Source organism: Stegostoma tigrinum, chromosome 2 (genome assembly GCF_030684315.1).
Source record: "Stegostoma tigrinum isolate sSteTig4 chromosome 2, sSteTig4.hap1, whole genome shotgun sequence".
NCBI classification, from domain to species: domain Eukaryota; kingdom Metazoa; phylum Chordata; class Chondrichthyes; order Orectolobiformes; family Stegostomatidae; genus Stegostoma; species Stegostoma tigrinum.
This window is the reverse complement of record NC_081355.1, coordinates 39,313,683-39,338,408: the sequence shown is the minus strand read 5'-3', so window position 1 is coordinate 39,338,408 and position 24,726 is coordinate 39,313,683. Positions and strand designations below refer to the sequence as shown.

Here is a 24,726-nt window from a genome sequence, read left to right as displayed (position 1 = left end):
AGGTAGATCTCTATGACTCTAACACAGCTAAAATGTTAGTGGGAGCATGAAATGGCCATTCATAGACTAGTCAATTAACTTAAGTGGTAACCCACTTCTGGTGAGCAGGCAGCTAAGTTATTGAGGCATACAATGAGGAAACAGAGCCTTTGTTCCCTCTAAAACTTTCCTATTCGTGCAACTGTCCAAATGCCTTTTAAAAATTGTAAGTGCACCTACCTCTACCACTTCCTCTGGGAGTTCATTCCACGTACACACCGTGTATGTGAAAAAGTTAGCCCTCAGGTCCCTTTCAAATCTTTCCTCTCTCACCTTGAACCTATGCCCTCTATTTGTGGACTGCCCCTGTTACAATTCATGACTTATAAAATATCCTATTGTGGAAAACTTTGGGTTTCTTTCAGAACAACTTTTTACCAGCCATTCTCCATGCCTGTCTCCAGAGGACTGATAACATCCCCATCCATGAATAAGCTGTAAAAATCACTCATGATTATGAAATGATTAAGTATGTTATAAATTCTGCATTTTCCAGCTAATTTCCCCAAGTGTACATAGATTGTACCTGCATTATATGTTTGAGAGTTCGAAATTTGCAATATATTAGTTAAGCAGTATTTTCAGGCATGTTATTCTAAATGGTATTAAATATACACACTACTGACTGTTATGCATATAGTCATTACATAATTTAGAGTACAATACAAGGCTGCAGAATGCTCATGATATGTTGATGAATCTCTACAGAATAAAAAGTAAATGTTATATCTTTGAACTCCCTGCCTTGAACATACTCACAGCTAATTTTCATTCTCTTGTTTAACCTTTAGCCACTACACTTCCAATTTGCAATTTAGAATTTAAACATTTGGTTACAGATGATAATTTTCCCCATGTCTTAACCACCTTTACTAATACTAATTCCAGCTGATTATCCAGCTCTTGGCTCACTTTCTTACCATGTACAAATTGCTTCATTTGAGAGATGTTCATTTTTTTGTTTAAATGGCATCAATGTTGCTCTGAACAGCAGTAGTCAAAATGTAAAATGCTCCTACTTTTACCTTGAACAAATTCATGCAAAATAAATCTACAAGTGGTGAATACATCATGCTGTTAACAATATTCTTCAATTAATCCTGTCTTGACTTTGCTGTCTGGAATTTTCATCTCAGCTGACATTCATGTGCAGGTACTGACAGAAGTACTTGAATGCTGGAAGTGCTGTCTTTCAGGTGAGACATTTAAACAAGGCTCTGTTTATCTTCTCAGGTAGATGTAAAAGATCCCACAAAATTATTTTTGAAGAAGAGCAAGCGAGGTATCCCTAGTTTCTGGCCAACCTTTATCCTTAATTAACATCACTGAAGCAGATTATCTGATCATTATCATGAAGTTGCTTGTGGGAGTTTACTGCTACATTTGCTACACGGCAGTGACTACACTTCAAATGTACTTAATCAGCTGCAAAGCACTTTCAGAGAGCTGGTGGTGGTGTGAAAAGTTCTGCATACATGCAAATCTTTCTTTCAGCCTCATTATCCACCCTGCTGCCTTCTCTCTTCTTCCCTTTCTATCTCAAACATTTTACTCTGACTATATTTCTTCAATCAAATTTCTATTCTTCTGCTTCTAATATTTTATTTTCTCTCTGTGATATACCTTGGAATTTTATCCTTGATTAAAGGCACAATATAAATGCAACTTATCATTTAACTGGTTTGACGAACAAGAATATGGTTAGCATGTTAATGTGAAAAAAATTTGATATGCAAAATGTCTGGCTAAAATATTAATAGATTTTGATGCAATAACTAGTGTTAATGTGTCCTGCTAGAAGACATTATTGCAAAGCTGAAAACACTGATAAAATAACTCTCAAACGTTTCAAAGAATGACAGGTTTAAGAGGTAATGTTGGATAATGACTCCATCAACAGAATCATCATGATATAATATTTTAAAAACACTACATAAATTTGCTTGAAATAAATTTATTTTAATTACTTTATTATCAGAGGAGAACATATTGCTCTAACTTTGATCACACAACATATGACCAAGTAATGCTTCATGCTCTTATTACAAATAAAGGAATACTACACATTCCACTACTCGGAATACTTTTTAAAAGTATACCTCTACATATTATTGTGTAACCTGTTTAATCACAGATATTATCTTAGCTACATACTTATAATGAACTAATAATAAGCAATTAATGAAACTGTGTTCATTTTACTACAATTTGTCTATAGCTACATATCAGACTTGAAACCATGTCTGTGTTCCATAAGGCAATTCATTTCCTAAAGATATTAACAACTTGTAAAATGTACAGTACAAATACATTTCAATACAAGTATTGCACCATCTTCAGAAACACATAATACAATTTCTGGTAATTCTTTTAACGAGTGGTATTCCTTTAATTGCAAATGAGGGCATGCAGCATTAGGAAACTGCTATAGTTGAACAATCCATAGAAGCAGTAACAGAATATGACAGTGCATACAGAACAGTTTGCATATTACAAGTCACGCATACCAGAAAAGCTCAGACAAAAAGCAGCACATTCATTTACTATTCCAAATAAACAACACAAACTACATCTAATGGACCGACAAACATATACAGTAAGCTTACCTAACAATATAGCCATTTTAACTCTCTTCACAGTACCAGGATCTTAAAAGTCCAAATGTTTTGTGCATATTTTAAATTAGAATATTTTAACAAACGAAGTCTGTTTTGTCTGTCCTATCTATATTATATAAAATATAAATTCTGTATAGTTTATAGTAACTTAAATTTTTATCTTGATAAATATTTTTTCTGCATATACGCTGATATTCATGCTAAAAATACATTACCATAAATAACACAAAGAACAGACAAGTCTCCTCTATACATATATCTAGAACTTCAAAAGCCATTAAAAGGACACATTTAGTAATAATTAATAATTCACATCATGTCATCAGCAACATTTAAATTCCAGTACAAATGCAGATACAAGTCTGAGTGACCGCTATTTCTCATTCAATTCCAACAAAAAGATGTTTAACGAAAACTAAAAATGGATTTATTTACTATCTATTTAAGCCATTGTTTTTATAATAGATTACATATTTTACAAATAATTTTTGTTTTGTTATGTGATTGTAGATTGAAAATAACAGAGCAATGTATGTCGGAAACTTGATCTTTGTGTGTGACACAAATGACTTAGCTTCAATTGGAAGTTGGGTTATAATGCTATCTCAGTGAATTCAAGCCTAAATTCTTGAAATATGTTTTGGATTAATACATGTATGATGTAAATGGTGGGGGGGAGGGGCATATTTCTTTGAATCCAACTTCATTGTTTGTATTTGTAAACTTGGTACAAATTACAAATTTATTCTTACTAAATAAAACCGAAAGGACTGCAGATGCTGTAAATCAGGAACAAAAACAGACGTTGCTGGAAAGCTCAGCAGGTCTGGCAGCATCTGTGAAGAAAAAAATCAAAGTTAACTTTCGGGTCCAGAGTTCTGAGGAAGGGTCACCACATCCAAAACGTTAACTCTGATTATTTTCTTCATAGATGCTGCCAGACCTGCTGAACTTGTCCAGTAACATCTGTTTTTGTATCCTTTTATACTAACTGTTGAGTTAGAGACAGCCAAATTTAAATAGGAGTGGCATCACCCAACAGATGTATTCTTTATTCATTAGTGAACACCTTTAAGTATTGCATATCATGCATTTTTTGTTAATGTACAGCACAGAAGGCCATTTGGCTCATCAAAGAGCAGTCCAACTCAAAACGCTCCTTACTTATTTTCAGGAATCTTGCAATATTTTTCTCTTTAATTATTTATTCAACTCCCTCTGAATCTGTATCCACCACTTTATCAGACTGTGCATTCCAAGTCTTAGCCACTCATGGTATATACGTTTTTTGCTCATGTTTCCTCTAGGTTTTTTGCTAATCATTTGTATCTTTGCCTTTCTTGTCTACAACAGATAAAGGACTATAACTTTATTTAAACTGTTCGTTATACAAAGCTGCACTATTGTGAATAACTTAAAATTTTGATGCTAAAATTTACACACATATTGCAAAAAAAATGTTTTATCTATGTTTTGATAGCTTTTGGTACATCTACTAACTCCCAGAATCAGTGATATATCCTCCTTCAGAAAACTAATTGCCCCTTCCAAGATGTCAGTGTTGGGCCTCTACTTAAGAATCATTGCTAGATGCGAATCAGATTTTGTCATACATTGCTTCTAATTGTAGATATATTTACAAGGCACTTACCTACTTAGTTGCACCTTTTAGCCTTTGATTGTAGGTGTGTTTAGCTTACAGAATGTCCAAAGTAGGTGATTTTAGCTTTTTAAAGTTTTCTTTTTGAGTGATAGGGCAATTTTTACTCCTAACAAAGAGCTTCACCAAATAGAAGGAAAAATGAAGAACTTGGGTTCCTCCCATAATTTTCTCTGCTGATATCTGGATTTATACTCAGGATTGGAGAAATTCCACGGTAGGAGTGCAGGAAACAGTATCAGTATGTCTACTTCCAAAAGCATTAGTATCTCTACGGGGCTTGAATAACATGGACAGTATTTGTGGATTTTTGTGCTATCACAAGTTTAAAACCTCAAGAAAGAACTGAGATCGCTGTATGCTTTGTCATCCAGCAGAAGTAGAAATGTTCTAGTGATTTCCACCACAACTGCTGAAAAAGATAAAACTGAATTCCCAAATGACAGTATCAACATCCAAAAATCCATACTTGTGATTTTTAAATATGATATAACTTCAACTAATGGATAAAATGTTCATCAAACAATTTTTGGAATGTAGAGAAATAGTTTCACATTAGAACATTTAGTTACATTTAGTTGAAGTAAGCATCACAACTTAACAGTGTCCATTTGCTGTATTTTAGGCCTTATAGTTTGTATAAGCAATGTTTCAGAGATCTTATTAAGTGTTGAAAGCATTTCAAAATATACATATATATTTCAATTGCCCTGAGGTGTTATGCTGTGTTTGGACTCATATTCAGAGGAATATTTAATGTCACTCTGCCTAAAGTTTCCTGGCATCTATTCACTGATGTTTCCCCATACAGTCATAGAATCCTTACATTGTGGAAAGAGGCTGTTTGTCTCATCTAGTCTGTACCAACCCTCCAAACAGCATTCCACCTAAACCCAGCCCCTACACTAACCCTGTAAACCCAAATCTACTATGGCTAATCCACCTAGTCTGCACATCCCCGAACACAACAGGCAATTTAGCATGACCGGTCTACCTAGAAGTGTGGTGAAGGCAGATTCAATTACGTCATTTAAGAGGATATTGGATAATTATTTAAACAGAATCAATGATCTGAATTACAGGAAAAAGGTAAGAGATTGACACTAATTTAAAATGCTAAGAGAATCAGTCTAACACCACAGACTAAATGTCGTCCTTAGCACATTATAACTCATGATTGCCAGTAACATCTTCTCTGTGCCAGAGAGTGAAGGAGAGCTGGAGAGGCGTGGGTATGTTGGTTGAAAAAAGGTAGTTTCTTCACAGTATCTTGGTGGAACACCACCACAATTCACATTCACAATGTGGCATGAAGGGAGGGGACACATTGAACCTATTCAAGTGTAATAGCAGTTCAATCTTGTAAACTCAAATTAAATTGTACTGTTAAGAACCAAAAGAACTGCGGATGCTGTAAATCAGGAACAAAAACAAAGTTGCTGGAAAAGCTCAGCAGGTCTGGCAGCATCTGTGGAGGAGAAAACAGAGTTAACGTTTCGCGTCTGGTGACCCTTCTTCAGAACTGAGTTCTGAGGAAGGGTCACCGGACCGGAAACGTTAAAATTGTACTGTTTGTGTTGTAAGTATTATTTTCTTTAAATTTCCAAAACTTCAGATTTTAAAACTTCTTTGAAAGTAAGGAAACATATTCTGTCATGAAAACTGTTATAACTACTTTGAGTTCTTCATATGATAGCACTAAAGTTCTCACTGACCATAATTACAGGGATTGGGTGTTAGAAGTCCTGCTTTCTTCAATCCCACAATTTTAACTTATTTATAGATTTCAACTTTGAGAATAATTGTCTTCTTTTGATATATGCTGTGCTTTGGCAAAGGATTTAATCAAGCGACTTGTGAGTAAGATGTAATACTTCTAAGTTTCCCAGTGACACAAAACTAGGGAGGAACTGGAGTCGCAAGTTTGGCGCAAAGAAGCTTAAGGGGATGTAGACAGGCTAAGTGAGTTGGCAAGAACATGTCAGATAGAATATATGTGGAGAAAAGTCAAGCTGCTAGGAAAAAAATGCAGAATATCTGGTGAGAGATTGAGAAGTGTTAATGTACAAAAGAATATGGGTGTTCTTCATGAAAACTAACATCTAGATTGTGTACAGTTTGGTCTCCTTCCTGAAGCAAGTATACAGTTCTCATAGAGGGAGTACCATAAAGACTCATCAGACTCATCCCTGGGAGAAGAAATTGATGAAAGTAGTCCTATATTCTCTAGAGTCATAGAATCATAGAATTTCTACAGTGTGGAAACAGGCCCTCCAGCCCAACAAGTCCACATTGACCCACAGAGTATCCCACCCAGACCCATCCCCCTATAACCCACCTAATCTACACACCCCTGAACACTACGGGCAATTTAGCATGGCCAATCGACCTAGCCTGCACATCTTTGGACTGTGGGAGGAAACCGGAGCACCCAGAGGAAACCCACGCAGACACGGGGAGAATGTGTAAACTCCACACAGACAGTCATCTGAGGCTGGAATTGAACCCGGGTTCCTGGCACTATGAGGCAGCAGTGCTAACCACTGAGCCACCGCGCCGCCCCTCAAGTGTAAACGAATGTAAAAGAATGAGAGGTAATCTCATTGAAACTCTTAGAGTGGTCAGCAGGGTAGATATGCAAAGATGTTTCCCCTAGATAGAGAGTCTAGAATCAACAAGTTAGTCTCAGAATAAGGACTAGGTCATTTAGTCATGCTGAGGCATGAAATTTCTCACCAAGGGGGTGAATCTTTGGAATTCTCTACCCCAAAAGGTTATGAAGGCTCAGTGATTGAGTATGTTCATGACAGAGATCAATAAGATTTCAAACATTAAAGACATGAATGTATATGGAGGTTGTGTGAGAAAATTGTATTGAGGTAGAAGATCATCCATAACCTAGCTGAATAGTTCAAGGGCTGAATGGACTGCTGATACTTCTCTGTTCCTGTTTGCAGAACTTACTCAGCATCACCTGCTCAAAATCACTGAGGCATAGGCAATGAACTGGCATCCCACGAAAGCCTAACACAAAAAAACAAAAACATTAATCACTGCATGTACAAGAAGAAATGAGTACTGACCTGAGTGAAACCCATGCTTGCTCATTCTTTTTGACACAGAACATTTTGGATGCTCATTGGTTTGTTTAATTGCCCAATTGAGACTGACAATTTGTCACTTGGGGAAGCTTAGATGCAATGTCAATCAATGAAGGATGGAACATTCATATTTTGGCCAATCTATGGCACAGATTATACACCAGTGACACTTGCTTCCTTATGATTTAATATTTGTGTTGTAGTTTAAGAAAGTAAGCAGCATATGATAAGGAAAACAGCACCAGCATTCATGTTCCTTTTATTTATTGTTGAGATGTCAATAAGGTTGGCTTTTATATCGGCCCTTGTTTGCCCTGAGAAAGCGCCGAAATTTCTTCTTAAACCTCTGGCAGCCCAAATGAATTCCATTCTAGGTTACTTTAGAGGCCATTTAAGCGTTAATCATATTGATGTGGAAACAGAATCACCTGTCTAATGGAATTCTTTCTGTATATAATAGCCGTGAACCAGGTGAATTTTTGACAATCAGACAGTCAGTTTTGGATTGCTTTTTTTAAAACATTACTTGATTTTGTTTTAAACTGAATTCTCAAGCTGCCTTAGTGGGATTTGAGATAACATTCATTGAATTATTAGTCCAGGACTTTGGATTACTAGTTTAGTGAAATCAACACCCTACTACACAGGACCATAGAACAAATTACTTTTTCAAAATGCAGTTTTCATTTTTTAACTTTTCAATTTACCCTCACGTTCTTTGACTTTCCTGTTACTAAGCTCCTTTTCGTATTGTAATTTGGAAACTTACTTGCAACTGCTGACCAATAATGTTCCTCAGCCAGACACCAGGAATCTACGTGTTCCCTGTTAAAGGAATCTTTTCATCACTCTACTATGAAAACAATTATTATTGTAAAAGCATTACATTGTGAACTATTTAGTCACTCAGAGTTGACCGATGCAAAATATTAAGATTTTAACAAGTTCTATTTTTCAGTGGTAAATTTGATTATTTAGGGCATTTACAGAAGAAAATAATGAATAGAAGTTCATACATATGACAGTGGCTGACTTGATTTTCTGTCAACTAAAACTATCAGAGCTCTAAATATCTGCTATATTTCTTTAAAATTCTGTGCCTGGTGGGCGAAATTGCAATATTTCCAAACAAAGTGATCTCCAAAACAAGTTGCTTGAATTACAAGGAAGTTAACATGTCACATGGTAGTGAAAGCCATTGCCTTTTCAAAAGCATAACAATGACCACCAACAGGTATACTCCTCAGTAGCTATCAAACATTTTTTTGCTTTAATGGCATTTTTCTTACCAGACACATAATTTTAGTCTTATTTTGTATAATTTTAATCTTACTTGCAAGTAAATCCTGCAGTTATGTCAATATATATTTAAACCAGGAAGTCACAGAAAATATAACATTAACATATCTGTGCATCCAAATATATAAGTTCCTTCTACCTACTACTGGTGAACTTGTTACAAGTATTGTTAAAAAAAAGTTAGTATAATAATGACATTCTGCTGCGACGCATGGCCTCACTGATCAAATATGCAGGACTAATTTCAGGTTCTTCTGTCATAATCACAATGTTTTGCCATTCGCCGGTCTCATTTGATTTTTTAATGGTGTCCACCACACACAGCGCGTACAAACAATCTTCAAATGTTGCTGCCATTGTTAAAGGTCTTCCATCCCAGGTCCTTCGATCTTCTTGGTTCTGGAATGCCTGTCGAATAGCTTGAACCATCATGACAGTACCTCTGAGGAATGGGGATGGGATATCCCTAAAAGCTTTTTCTGGGAGTAGTGCATTACTTACAGGAGTTGAGTCTTCTAAAATCAATTCCTTTTGAGACACACTATTTCTTTGTCCATACAAGTCGCTGCCATTAACCATTAATCGGCCAGTGGACCCCACCACGATGATTTCTTGTTTAAAATCCCCAGGGACATTGAAATTCAAAGTTACAGTGCAGCACACACCACCTTCTAAAACCATTTGGAAGGTGCAAAAGTCATCACTAGTGATTTGACGAATACCTCTGATATGCTCTGTCTGCTTCACAAACGTTTTCAAGAAGCCATGGACTTTGGCAGCTTTTTGGCTGGTCAGAAAAGTCAAAAGGTCAATAATGTAGCTTCCCACTGAATGTAGTCCTCCACCCCCCATCAGATCATCACAGCTCCAGTTGTATTTCTTACCCAGAAGACTTCCACTGTGAACCTGAACTTCACAGATCAATAGATCTCCGACATAGCCCTCTTGAATCATTTGTTTCATCTTAACAAATGCAGGGAGGAAGCGGAGAACGTTACCCATTATACTCATGAGTTTGGGATAATAATGTGCTGCTGACATCATTCTAAATGCATCCAGAGGAGTCGCAGCTCTGTCACAGATGACATTCTTCCCAATTCCTAATTGAAGATAAAAAGAAAATATAGTAACATGCAGTTACAAATACCATTGCCCACTAACAAACACAATGATTAACTAACAGCCACAATCTATTTCCCACATTCAGTTAACAGTAAACAAGCTAAATATTAGAAGGCTGAAAACATACAAAAGCTTGCAATAAAATATGCTCTATATAGGGATCTAGCTTTCTGCTTCTAAGGAACTCCTTAAATATTGTTGAAAATGATTGTCTGTCTTTACTGCCCAAGGTTTGTTATGCAGGTTGCAAAACCAAGTAGATAGAGTCAAAAGTGAAGTCAGGAACCTTACATTGTCATTTCACTGATTTCATTTCTATGCATAAATGGGGCAGTAGCACAATGCAAATCAGCTCTTATCTCTATGGAATGCTTAATTCCTTTGGTACATGGCACAACTATGATCTATTATTACCACTCACCATATGAGCTCATTCCAGATGCACACTCAGTCATTAAATCTAGGTATCCATATTGCCTTATCCTCATTCATCCTCATTGGAAGCTGCCTAACATCGTTAGCTCAGATGCCGATGTTGGTGTATTTGCTGTTGTGCCTGATTTATAGCACAGCAAACTGTTCATGGAATTCCTTCTCCCTGTAGACAAGATGTATTATCTTGGGAGAATACTGAAGATTTTTAATGCAGATACAGTATTATAATCTTTTAGAGTCCAACCTACACAAACAAAAATCAAACCCTGCCTGAGGCATATGGAAGAAAACATACACCCCTATCCCTAGCAAACCCGGGATAAAAATCAGACTTTGAAGGAGCAAAGCGTATGTGCAGCTTCCTAACCCCACAGAATTAAAAGTTGATCTCCCCATATACAGATCGTAAGACAAGTCACTTAATTATTATGATGCAGAAGGACCTGTACCAGATCCATTATCTTGTGCCAGTCTCCTGCCTTCTTCCCACGTCTCTGCACTCCATTATAAGCAATAAACCATCTAATGCTCTTTTGAATGTCTCAATTGAACCTGATGCCACCAACACATTTCCAGGCAGTGCATTTCACATTGTAACATGTATGAAAAAGCTTTTTCACACATCGCCCTTGCTTTGTTTGCACTTCTCTTTAAATCTATGCCCTCTTGTTCTTGTTTTCTTTTACAAGCAGGAACAGCTTCACCCCATTTACTCTGTCTGGCCTGCTCATGAATTTGAAAACGTTACATAGATCATTGATCATAAATCGATAAGATTTTTTTCTTAATCAACTGTCCGCTGTCCAGGTAAAACAATCCCAGCTTCTTCAATCTGGCCTCATAACTGAAGTTTCTCACACCTGGAACCATTCTGGTAAATTGCTTCTACACACTTTCCAATACATTTGCATCTTTTCTACAAATTGGGGACCACAGTGATACACAATACAGTACTTGAAATTGCAAGAGCAAAAATGACATCCAGAAAATAAAGTATGATCATTTCAGTTGTTTAATTAAAACTGAAAAGCTACAGAGGTCTCATCCACAAGGCAAAACAGGAGACAGCAGAAAGAGGGTCAACCTATGTGTCAAATGAGCTACAGTGAGGATGGGACAAGACAGATAACTATCACATACCACAAAACCAGATCTACACACAGCAGCAGCAGCAGCATTTGCAAGACAGAAAAATATAAGCTCAAAACAACTATTGCCAAAATTAAAACAGTGCGCTTTTCCCTACCGATGCGTCCAACAAAAGAAACAAGGGATTAGGGATTATCTTAGAGATAGTAAGAACTGCCGATGCTGGAGAATCTCAGCTAACATGGTGTGAAGTTGGATGGACACAGCAGGCCAAGCAGCATCAGAGGAGCAGGAAAGTTTGACGAATCTGAAGAAGGGTCCCGACCTGAAACGTCAAACTTTTCTGCTCCTCTGATGCTGCTTGGCCTTAAGGGATTATCTTATCCTACTTTGATAAATTTATGACATTTACTCCTCTGTCCCCATGTCCCTCTATCCATTTTCCACTCCTTCCATCTATTTTCATCCCCACTCTCCTTATTTCCATCTGTCTCTCTTGGTGCACACCTATGCCTTTCTATCAGTCTATCTGTCTCCTTCCCTTTCTGTTCGCTACATAGGCATTTTCACTCTCCCAGGCTTCTAACCCTGCTCAGAGTAATCTCTTTACCTGAAAATGATATGCTTTTTTGTCTGACATTACTAGGTTTTGTGCATGGTTTTCAAAGTTAGCCTTATAAATAGGTGTACTGTAAGTATAATTTAAGAACTAATGATATTGCAGCTTTCATACTGTCATGGTGCCTAGCATGTTTTAAGTCAATCAATAGCTTTTGAAGTGAAATCGGTTTTTTAAGTGGATAAATGCAGCAGTCAATTTGTGCACAGTAAGGTTCCAACAAACAGCAAATGAGTTGAATAATAAATTAAATAGTTCTTGGTGTTCATTAAGGGACAATTGTTGACTGGACATGAGCAGAACTTTGCTCCTAGCTCTGCTTCAAATTGTCACAAAATCTTTTACAATCATATAAATTGGCAGACAGTGTTATGACGTAACATCTCATGAGTGGTGGAGAACTTGATTTTCAGATTATTATCCTTTAAAAAGAGTGACGCACAAGTTGAAAAATGTTTGGTAGCTCTATTAAACTTCTTGACTTGTCTGCCCAAGGGTAGGCTCTTCCCACAATGCCATGACCTCCATTACAGGTAGGGCAAGGTGAGAGGTCCCAAATAAACGTTAAGTGGAATAGGGATCAAACCCTGTTTGCATCAATCTGTTCACACTGACCATCCAGTCAACTGATCGAACCTGCCCCACAAGAAGTCAGAATTGCTGTGACAACATTCACATTTACATGCATGTCATTGCATGGAATTACAGATAATGATTGTAGAGCTCCAACTTCTTTCCATCACGTGGTTAACCAGCAAACTCTAACTCTTACTGTCTGCTATTGGCATATATTGGAAGGGTTTACAAGTTAAAATTAAACCTATCTAACCATGTTATGAATGCACCTTCCTTGGCTGTAAAGTCCTGGGTAGGGACTTGAGCAAAGAGTTTCTAGCTTAGAGGCAGGGATTTGACCATTGCTTCTTCGTAAAACTATGGACTGATTTTGATACCAGGGTAATGTTCCTCCTACGTTCAAATATTGGATGATTGCTGACATTAATATAATTCATGTTTGTGGTATTTTACAGAACACTCAACATGCACCTCTGCAAGTCATAGTCTGAAGTTAGGGCAAGTTAGTAGTGGCTCCAATGTTCTTTCCATCAAATGGCAGACCAGGGATCTTTCCCACTCTTACCATTTGCCATTGTCATGTGTTAGAAGAATTTGCAGATTGATACCAACCTGTTTGGCAGTGTTATGAATGCATTATCCTGGGCAATTCAGTCCTGAGGTGAAACTCAAACCTAGATTCAGAGATAGGAATGCTATCTAACAAGCCAGAAGACTTTTGTGTTTATGGTGCAATGGACTATAAAAATTACTTATTGAAATTATTGGGATGTCAACATTGCTGGCTAGCATTTATTGCCTATTGTTAAAAGCCCTCGGGGATGTAGTGCTGAGTCACCTTCTTGAACCACTGAACTCCCTGGGGCTGTCGAGAGATAGGAGGAACTGCACATGCTGGAGAATCTGAGATAAAAAGATGTAGAGCTGGATGAACACAGCAGGCCAAGCAGCATCAGAGGAACAGGAAGGATGATGTTTTGGGCCTAGACCTCTGGAACTCACTTCCTAATAGCACTGTGGGTATTGCTATACTCTAAGAACTGCAATATCTCAAGAAGGTGCCTCACCATCACCATCTCCAGAGCAATTACGATGTCTAATTAATGCTGAACTAGCCAACAACACCCACACCAGCAAACAAATAAGGATAGATACATCCAAAAGGACTGTTAGAAAGGAAGGTCCAGGATTATGATTCCGCAACAGTGAAGGATAAGTGATATAGTTCATGTCAGGATGGTGTGGAAGCTTGATGGGGAATTTGCAGATGCTGTTGTTCCCATGCATCTGATACCCATGTTTTTCAAGGAGGTAGAGGTCATAGGTTTCAAAGGTGCTGTTAAACGAGTCTTGGTGGGTTGCTGCAGTGCAACTTGTAGATGGTGCACTCTGATGTCACTGTACATTGATGGTCAAGGTAGTAAATGTTGAAGGTGGTGGACTAGGTGCCCATCAATTGGGTTGCTTTATATGACTGGATATATTCAGTTTCTGATTAATGGTCTAACAAACTGGTCTGTAGCAATGAAGGGATAATACAAGTAACATCCAGTATCTGTGACCTGTAATCTGGATTTAGTATGTTGTTTTGTGAATTCGAGGAATACAATAATTTAAAAGAAAAATAAATTAGGATAGTGAATGACAAATTAGCTAATCACTTTTATGCTAGTTTTATCATGAAATGAATATAAACTAAAACGGGATTTGGTAATCTGCACCTGGGTATTAAGTTAATGTCATGGCCTGGAAAGATAAACATTGACTTGCAAACTGGCTAGGAAACAACGGTGTTCACATTTTTTGTCTTGTAACAACAGTGGGATTTTATTTCATTGCAATAACTTTATTGATATCTTGTTATCTGAGGCAGTGCAGCTCAAAGGAATGGTGAGTTGGTTGGAATCTAGTAAAATATTTCTGTACGTTTCCTTCAAAATGGCAATATATTGACATTTTCAGCTGATTTTTGGAAAAGTGGAAATCTCATGCAGAGTTTTTGCGGAGCTGCTTCAAATGGTAAGTATTTGAACTAAGTGTAATGATAGGGTGCCAGATGGGTGGAAGAATGGGGGGTTCAAGCCATGGAAGGTGGGTAGTGTGTCAGGTAAGTAGGACATGAACTGGGAGGGAGAAGGGTTCTAGGAATAGCTTACCAGATGAGTAAGGGATAGGGTACCAGATTAGTCAAGTACCAGCTGAATAGTGCCAGATAAGTAGGGCAAAAGCTGGGTAGCATGCCAGCTAGACAGGGGCAGGATGCCAGGGGTTGGGTGTCTGTTGAAGAGTTGGCAGGGTGCCAGGGTGATATCCCAAACAAGTAGGGTGTCGGATAGATAGGGGTCGTAGAGTGCAGGATGGGCAAGGTACAAGGTGTATCACAGCAAGGTACAAATTGCAAAGAACAAAGAACAAACACAGGAACAGGCCCTCAGCCCACCGAGCTTGCACTGACACATTTTGCCATTCCACACTAAGACTGTCTTTATTTACAGGTTCTTCTTGAATGCAGCTATTGTGTTGGCTTTCACCATCTCCCCTGGCAGCGCGTTCCAGGCACCCAACACGGTGTGAAATGGTGCTGCATGCACATCTCTTTTAAACATTCCATCCACACCTTGAACCTGTGTCCACCAGGAATTGACCCCTCAATACTGCAAAAAAGCTTCACACTTTCCACTTTGTCAATGCCACCCACAATCTGATTAACTTCTATAAGATCACCACTCAACCTCCTGCATTCCAGTGAAAATAAACCCAGTGTATCCAACCTTTCTTCATAGCAAAAATCCCCCATACCAGGCAACATCCTGGTAGATCTTTCTTGTACCCTCTCCAAAGCATCCACATCCTTGTGATCTGGTGACCGGAACTGTATGCAATATAACTTGCCTTTCCTTATACTCAAGATAATGGGAACTGCAGATGCTGGAGAATCCAAGTTAATAAAGAGTGAAGCTGGATGAACACAGCAGGCCAAGCAGCATCTCAGGAGCACAAAAGCTGACGTTTCGGGCCTAGATCCTTCATCAGAGAGGGGGATGGGGAGAGGGTTCTGGAATAAATAGGGAGAGAGGGAGAGGCGGAGCGAAGATGGAGAGAAAAGAAGATAGGTAGAGAGGAGAATATAGGTGGGGAGGTAGGGAGGGGATAGGTCAGTGCAGGGAAGACTGACAGGTCAAGGAGGTGGGATGAGTTTAGTAGGTAGGAAATAGAGGTGCGGCTTGAGGTGGGAGGAAGGGATGGGTGAGAGGAAGAACAGGTTAGGGAGGCAGAGACAGGCTGGGCTGGTTTTGGGATGCAGTGGGGGGGAGGGGATGAGCTGGTCCTGCAGTGCCACAATGATGCCACCCGAAGGTTGCAGGAACAGCAGCTCATACTCCGCTTGGGAACCCTGCAGTCCAATGGTATCAATGTGGACTTCACCAGCTTCAAAATCTCCCCTTCCCCCACCGCATCCCAAAACCAGCCCAGTTCGTCCCCTCCCCCCACTGCATCGCACAACCAGCCCAGCTCATCACCTCCCCCCACTGCATCCCAAAACCAGCCTGTCTCTGCCTCCCTAACCTGTTCTTCCTCTCACCCATCCCTTCCTCCCACCTCAAGTCGCACCTCCATTTCCTACCTACTAACCTCATCCCACCTCCTTGACCTGTCCGTCTTCCCTGGACTGACCTATCCCCTCCCTACCTCCCCACCTATACTCTCCTCTCCACCTATCTTCTTTTCTGTCCATCTTCGGATCGCCTCCCCCTCTCTCCCTATTTATTCCAGAACCCTCTCCCCATTCCCCCTCTCTGATGAAGGGTCTAGGCCCGAAACGTCAGCTTTTGTGCTCCTGAGATGCTGCTTGGCCTGCTGTGTTCATCCAGCTTCACACTTTATTTCCTTATACTCAATGCCCCTTTCAATGAAGGCAAGCATGCCATAGGACGTTTTTACTATTTATCTATCTGCGCTGCCAACTTCAGTGATCTGTGGATCTACACAACCAGATCCCTCTGCATATCAATACTCCAAAGGGATCTGCCATTTGGAGTATAATTTCCACCAGTACTTGACCTTCTAATATGAAGGGTATATTAAGAGATTAAGAGAGCTGGCAAAAGAATTAGTAAACCAATGTTGTGTGAGCTTGGAAAATCGTGATGTCCTTGTTTGTAAGTGATTGAAAGCTGGCCTGCAGGTCCAGCGAACAATTCGGAAGAGGAACAAAAGTGTTAACCTTCATTGCAAGAGGATTTGGGCATGGGACAAAGAAGACTTGCTTCAACTGGATCACTGACAACATCACCTTGAAGCACTGTATTCAGTTCTTTTGCTTAAGAAAGGATATACTTGCCATAGAGGCAGTGCAGCGGAGGTTCACTAGACTGATTCCTGGGATGCTGCGGCTGTTCTAGGAGGACAGTATGAGGAGACTGGACCTGTATTCTCTGGGCTTTAGAAGAAGAGATGATCTCAGAAAAAATGACAAAACCTATAAAGGCATAGACAGAGAGGATACAGAAACAATGTTTCTCCTGGCATTAGGGCTTGCAACCAGAGCACACAAACTCAGAATAAAAGCTATTTAGGACTGAGATAAGGAGGAAACTCTTCTTAGGAAACTCAGAAGGGTGGTGAATCTTTGGTGTTGTCTACCCCAGAGAACTGTAGAAGTTCAATCATTAGGCACATTCAAGGGAGATATTATTAGATTTCTAAATATTAATGAAATCAAGGGATTTGGGGACAGCTTGGGAACACATCATTGAGGTAGATGATCAGCCATGATCCAGAATGCAGGAGGAACCTTGAGGTACTAAATGGCCTACCCCTACTCCTATTTATTCCAGAACCCTCTCCCCATTCCCCCTCTCTGATGAAGGGTCTAGGCCCGAAACGTCAGCTTTTGTGCTCCTGAGATGCTGCTTGGCCTGCTGTGTTCATCCAGCTTCACACTTTATTTCCTTATACTCAATGCCCCTTTCAATGAAGGCAAGCATGCCATAGGACGTTTTTACTATTTATCTATCTGCGCTGCCAACTTCAGTGATCTGTGGATCTACACAACCAGATCCCTCTGCATATCAATACTCCAAAGGGATCTGCCATTTGGAGTATAATTTCCACCAGTACTTGACCTTCTAATATGAAGGGTATATTAAGAGATTAAGAGAGCTGGTAAACCAATGTTGTGTGAGCTTGGAAAATCGTGATGTCCTTGTTTGTATGTTCCAAACAGGGACTATGAAATCAAACAAATTACAATATAATAAAATATTTTATGGGAGCATCAATGAATGAGTTCTGATAAATATGTGCAATTATGATGGGAACAGACAGATAATAATAGAAGACAATAACAGAAATATAAAATAATTATTCTGCTTTGGTATTTACCAGGCCCAAATAGATCACCATACATACACAGTAGTAGAATACTGTATCTGTATACAGGGAATGTAATTTGTGTATGTACAGTCTGCAGAAGTAGTACATATTGTATACACACAATACCACTGCTAATTTCACCTTTGTTTTAAACACAGAGCAACCTTTGTTGTATTCCTTAAAAAAAATTATGTGATATGTGTGCTATTTTCAAAGCACTTTCAGAAGTTAAATACTTTCACATTGTCTGCTGATATCTGCTGTCAGTTTAATTATACAATTCAGGAGATTTACAAACCTAAAACCTACCTAACAGAGCAATTGCTATCACAATACAGAAGCTTTGTGCTATCTAATGGCACCTTCCTGTAATTTTAACATTTAGGTGCACGGCAAGTCTAATATTGTTAGATTACAGAGAGAAAAAGGCCAAAATTTTCCACTGGTCAGACAGCCATTTTGCAAGTGTAGGTAGGAATTAGAGTCATACAGTAGTCATAGAGAAATAGAGTATGGAAACAGGCCCTTTGGTTCAAACTGGTCCATGCTGACCATGGTGCCCCCTAAGTTAGTTCCAATTGCCCGCGTTTGGTCTATATCCCTCTGAACCCTTCCCATTCCAGTAACTATCCAAATGTTTTTTTAGATGTTGCTATTGCACCTACCTCAAATACTTTTGCTGACACTCCATTCCATATGCGCACCACTTTCTGAGTGAAGAAATTGCCCCTCAGGTCCTTCTTAAACCTTTCATCTCTCACCTTAAACTCATGCCCTCTAGTTTTCAATTCCTCATCCCTGGGAAAAAAAGTCTACATGCATTCATCCTGTCTATATCCGTCCTTATTTTATACACCTTAATAAGGTCACGCCTCATTCTCCTATATTCCAAGGAATAAAGTCCTATCCTGGCCAACCTCTCCCTACAACTCAGGCCTACTGGGAACATTCTTGTAAATCTTTTTTGCACACTTTCCAGTTTGACTACATCTTTCCTATAACAAGGTGACCTAAACTGTACACAATACTCCAAGTGAGGCCTCACCCATGACTTATACAACTGTAATATAATGTCTTAAGTCCTGTACTCGGTATCCTGATCGATGAAGGTCAGCATGCTAAAAGCCTTCTTCATCACCCTGTCTACCTGTGACACTGATTTCAACAAAGTATGTACTTGTACACCTAGGTCCTTCTGTTCTACAACAGTCTTCAGGACCTCACCAATTACTGTATAAATCCTACCCTGGTTTGACTTTCCAAGGCGTAATACCTCACACTAGTCTGCATTGAATTGCATTTGCCAAACCTCAGCCCACTTCTGCATCTGATGAAGATCCCTCTGTAATTTTTGACAACCTTCCTCGCTATCAAAGATACCTCCTAATTTTGTATCATCTGCACACTTACTAATCATTCCTTGCACTATCACATCCAGATCATTTATGTAAATAACAAATAACGAAGATCCCAGCAACAGCCCAGTGGCACACCACTAGCCACAGACCTCCAGCCCAAGAAACAACCTTCAACCATCACCAATTAGAAGCTCTCCATAGACCCCATGTGAACTAAACTTCATGACTAGCATTCCGTGTGGGACCTTGGCAAAGGCCTTACTAAAGTCCATATAGACATCTATCATATATACACCCATTTCCATCCTCTTGGTTATCTCTTCAAAAAACTGGTAAAGATTTGTCAGATATGACTGCCCATGCACAAATCCATGCTATCCCTAATCAGGCCATGAATATCCAAATGTTGGTTGATCCTGTCCCACATTATCCTCTCCAATAACTTGCCTACCACTGATGTCAGGCTCACTGGCCTGTAGTTTCCTGGCTTGTCTTTGCTACCTTTCTTAAACAATGGAACAACATTAACCACTCTCCAGCCTTCTGGAACTTCACCAGTGGCTAAAGATGAAGTAAAAATCTCGGAAGGGCCTCTGAAATTTCTTCCCTAGCCTCCCACAACGTCAGAGGATGGACTTGATCATGCCCAGGAGATTTAACCACCTTAATGCGCTTTAAGGCCGTAAACACCTCTTAGCTGGTAATATAAATGTGGCCCAAAACATCCTCACTTGTTTCCCTTACTTACTTAGCATCCATGATTCTCTCTTCAGTAAACACTGAGAAGAAATATTCTTTAAAAATCTACACTATCTCCTGTGGCTCCACACATAGATGAACAGCAATGCTGATCTTTAAGGGGTCCTTGCCAGATCCATCTCATACCCTCTTTTTGCTCTTCTGATTTCGCTCTTAAGTATATTTCTACACTTTTTATAATCATCTAGGGATTCACTCAGCCCAATAGCTTAAACCCAATGTATGCCTTCTTCTTTTTCCTGACCAGAGCCTCCATACCTCTTGTCAGCCACAGATCCCTAAATCTGCCAGCTTTTCTCTTTACCCTAACAGGGAACATACTGCCGCTGGGCTCTCAATTTTACACTTTTAAAAGAATTCTGCATGGGGAAACTCAAGAAGGGTCAAACTCTTGGTCCATTTGGATTGCACTCACACAATCTGAAAGACTCTTCCGAAGATATCGCAGAGGCATTATCACTCAATAATTTGTTAGTAAAATGTGTACTTCTAGAAGACTGATAGGTAATCATGTAATGCCATTCTCTAAGGGGGGCCCACATGTTCAAAGACTTACAGACTAGTCGGCTTAATACTGGTGTCAGGAAAAATAATGGAACCAATACTAAAAATTGAATTTGACTTTGCATACTCCATGATGACACCTCTACCAATTAGAACACACTTGTTAATCAAGCAGTACTGTCCCCTCATACAGCACAAATATCCATTTTCTTCTTATCCTGGTACTTTTGTGAATTGGCCTGACAATTGCAAGACAAAATGCTTTAATAAAATGTCTTCTTCAGCAACACTCAAGTTCTGTACTACCAAACAACTACAGGACAGTACAGAAGAATTTCAAAAGGAAAATTCTTGCCTTATGAACATTTTTCAATTTTTGGAGGAGGTAACAGAGAGAGACAATATTGTAATGCAGTAGATATCATTTATCTGGATTTTCAAAATGTTTTTGATGAGGTGGCCTACAATAAACTAATGAAAAAAACTAGGGAATGTTGTGTCAGGAGAAAAGTGGCAAAATGGTTTGCAGATTGTCTTCAAGTCAGAAAACAAAGATAGGGAGTAAAGGGTGGCAGTTCATAGCAACAACAGCTGTGAAATGATGTTCTACTGGATCAGTGCTGGAAACACTGCAGTTCTCACGTTGGCCTCCTGAGGCAATCAAATCTTAATTTTAAAATTTGTAGATTACATCAAAATTGGGAAGAGGAATAGTAAATGCCACACAGATTAATGAGAAATAGTACAATTTGTCAGATAGTCACATTACTTGGAAAGTGCTATTCCTGCTGGTTAATGAAAGATTTTGGAGCACAAATGCAACAATAAGTAAATGTGCACAAAAGCAGAAGTTGCTGGAAGCTCAGCAGGCCTTGCAGTATCTGCAAAGAAAACAATCAGAATTGACGTTTCGAATCTGGTGACTCTTCCTCAGTAATGTTGTGCCTCAGTTAGGAAGGCCAGAACAAAAGTAAACTAAGCATTAGGCTTATTTTAGTGGGATAGATAGAATTCAAAAATAGCTGTAATGAACTTTGAGAGTGTTACGTGATGCAATGGCTGCCTTATTATAAATAGAATTTAGAGGCACTGGAGAGAGTGCAAAGGAGATATACAAGGATGATACCAGAAATGTCTGTATATACACATCAGGAATGTATGGGTAGACTATGTCACTTTTCTCTTCAAAAAAGGATGACAGCTGATCTAATAATGGTCATCAAAATATGAAAGGTTTTAATCAAGTGGATACAGAGAAAAGCATAACTAGAGGCCATCTGGAGGTCTTCTGGAGAAAAGCAAAGCTAGAGGCCATCAATGTAAGATAGTCACCTAGAAGCCAAATGGAATATTCTGAGGCAACCTCTTCCCCCAAAGACTGTTAGTAATGTGGAATTTGTTCCAAATAATGGATGCATTTAAGGAGGGGTCAGCTAGTATTTGTAGAAAAAGGGACTACTGGACTACAATGCGAAATCGATGAGCAACGATTGGTGGGGGCAGGGGTAGTGTGTGGGGTGCTCAGGAGTATTATAATTGCCTGGCATTATCAGATTGGGCTAACTGGCCTGTTTCCGTGCCTTAATCCTATGTATTCCTGGATAGACGAGTCTACTTTACCAGAAATGTTGCTGTTCAAATATTCTGTCTTTAATATGAATTGAGATTAAACATTACAATGCCGTTTTTTAAATGCTAGATTTCATGACAAAACTGATTATATACCCAGACCAAAACTCCACACACAAATAGTATTGAGATTTGCATGAACAATACAGCATACGTTACTTTGCTTCAAGGGATTTTTTGCAAGCTGCTACAACTTACTGTCCTTTATGGCGTCAAACAAAAGGAAGAATTGCAATTAATGAAATAAGCACCAAAGTAAAAACAACTAATCAGATTGCTACAACACAGACTGAAAGAATGAATAAAATGGCCTAAACTGTGAAATGAAGCACAATAGAACTATGACAAAAAAATTCATTTTTACTCTGCAGTTTTTACTTTCCATTTTACTATCATTCTTCTTTTCTGTTCTTTTAAAAGTACCATCTTTAAAAAAAACAGAATATTTGACTCAACTGTTGAAGGCAACTGTTTCATTCTATAATGAAACAAAAGGTAAGGTCTTAATCTAAAAATATCTAGAATTATTTACCCACCAAGTCACCACCAAGCTGTAATGCCACGATCCACAATTTTAAAGTGCTTTTCTGAGCAAGCAATAAGGACATCCTTCCAACCCCAGTGGAATCCCTCTTACCATTCACATATCAACACATCAAGTCCAGTTCAGTGTCCTTAGAAGCTGAATGCAATGCTAATTCAGGTTTGGCTGGGAACAATGCTGTAACCTTTCTGCCAGACCAACCCGGGATGACCTCCTCAAAACGTTGAAAAATTTTAAGGTGGAGAAATTTGTTGCATACTACTTCTACCAGTACCAACTTGCAGCCTGTCTTAGGGAATGAACGTAACTCTTCACAGTACCTCTAGAAATACATGCAAACACAGTTCTTTTTCTTTTTCTTTCCTTTGTCACACGAATGCTTCTCCAGGTGTCATAAGTTTACAGTTTCTCTCTGCCAGATCTCTATTTCAAATTTTTGTACATAAACCTTTCTCGCACCATCCTCTCAGCTACACAATTTTTTGGTGCTCCTCTCAGCCCCTGCCTATCACATATGACGACACTAAAAGGGGATTGCGTGAAGTCTGCTCATTTAAAGCTGATCAAGCTTCATTTTGTAGTGAGTGAATTCATTAGCACAATTTCCCACAGAAAGCCACTGACAACTGATTACTTCAGGTGTTACATTTGTCAGCGCCTTCATGTTTCCTGCTAAATTACATGAATGTAGCATGCACCCTGTGCAAACTTTCTTTAAATTAATTGATGGGATGCGAGTGCTGCTGGCTAGGCCAGCATTTGTTGTTCATCCATAATTCTGTGGAGGGCAGTTAAAAGCCAGCCACAATGCTATGAGTCTGGAGTTGCTTTTAGACCAGACCAGATGATGATGGCAGATTTCTTTGAACTGCATTACCCCAGTAGGAGGGGCTAGCACAGGATAAAGCTGATTTTTTTTCTCTATTCATTTGTGAGATGTGGGCATCGCTGGCTGCCCAGCATTCCTTGCCCATTTCGAGTTGTCCTTGAAAAGGTGGTGGTGAGCTGCCTTCTTAAACCCCTGTACTCCTCCTGCAGTGAGTTCACCCACAATGCTATTAGGGAGGGAATTCCAGGATTTTGACCCAGTGACAGTGAAGGAATGGTGATATATTTCCAAGTCAGGATGGTGAGTGACTTGGAGGAGATCTTGGAGGTGATGGTGTTCCCATATATCTGCTGCCCTTGTCCTTCTAAATGGAAGTGGTCATGGGTTTGGTAGGTGCTGTCAGAGGATCTTTGGTAAATTTCCTCAGGCAGCACCTTTCAAACCCACGACCACTTCCATCTAGAAGCTTTAAAGCTTTCTTGTGCTTCCTAAAAGAGCTCAGTGTAGCTGAGATCTCACTGTAGCTGCAATAGGTGCTGGACATTCTGAAATGACTGCTTCCTAGGAAACAGGAGGCTTTGATTGGGGAGGTATAAAGGAAGAAAGAGATTCTCTATCTGTGAGACTCCTTGCGCATAAACTCACAGAAGGTTTTAGGAGCAGACATGCCCATGATGATCACTGACTGCAGTCAAGACTCAATGACCTGGAATCAGTGCTGCAAAATGTTTAATACCCCAAATGAATGGTTATGATCAATGAATGCATTTTATCAAATGCCATATCTGTTTATTTCATTACTAGCTTCACACAATTCTCAATCCACTGTACAGCCATCATTCACATACCAACAATCACTGTTAATCAAGTCTCACAACTAAAATTCTGAGCTATTCCTCATCCTTGTACAACCAAGTCTCATCCACAAAGATATCAGATTGCACTTTTCTGGCTATTCAACTATGGCAGACATATCAGCAATAATACTGCATCAACTCACTGTTACATATTTTTCTTTTTGCAGCACAAGGTGCCACTCAACCAGAGGCAGAAGGAACTGATTGGTAGGGCAGGCATTGTCTGGGAAGGGGCAGTGCTTACAATCATTCAACCAGCCATTGCTGAGGCATGGTGGTGTTGAAATGAAATAACTTGATAGGAGATCCTAA

At 39.2% G+C, this 24,726-nt stretch overlaps 1 protein-coding gene across 2 annotated transcripts in view; it reads right to left on the bottom strand.

The window, feature by feature from the left end:
- Positions 1-1,987: 1,987 nt before the first annotated feature.
- Positions 1,988-24,726, bottom strand: part of LOC125461625 (glucose-fructose oxidoreductase domain-containing protein 1) — a 94,444-nt gene continuing 71,705 nt past the window's right edge. For both annotated transcript variants that reach the window (XM_048550561.2, XM_059653608.1), the window contains exon 2: positions 1,988-9,817. In XM_048550561.2, the coding sequence (XP_048406518.1) occupies positions 8,898-9,817 (920 nt within the window). In that variant the 3' untranslated portion in view covers positions 1,988-8,897. The remainder of the gene's footprint in view (positions 9,818-24,726) is intronic.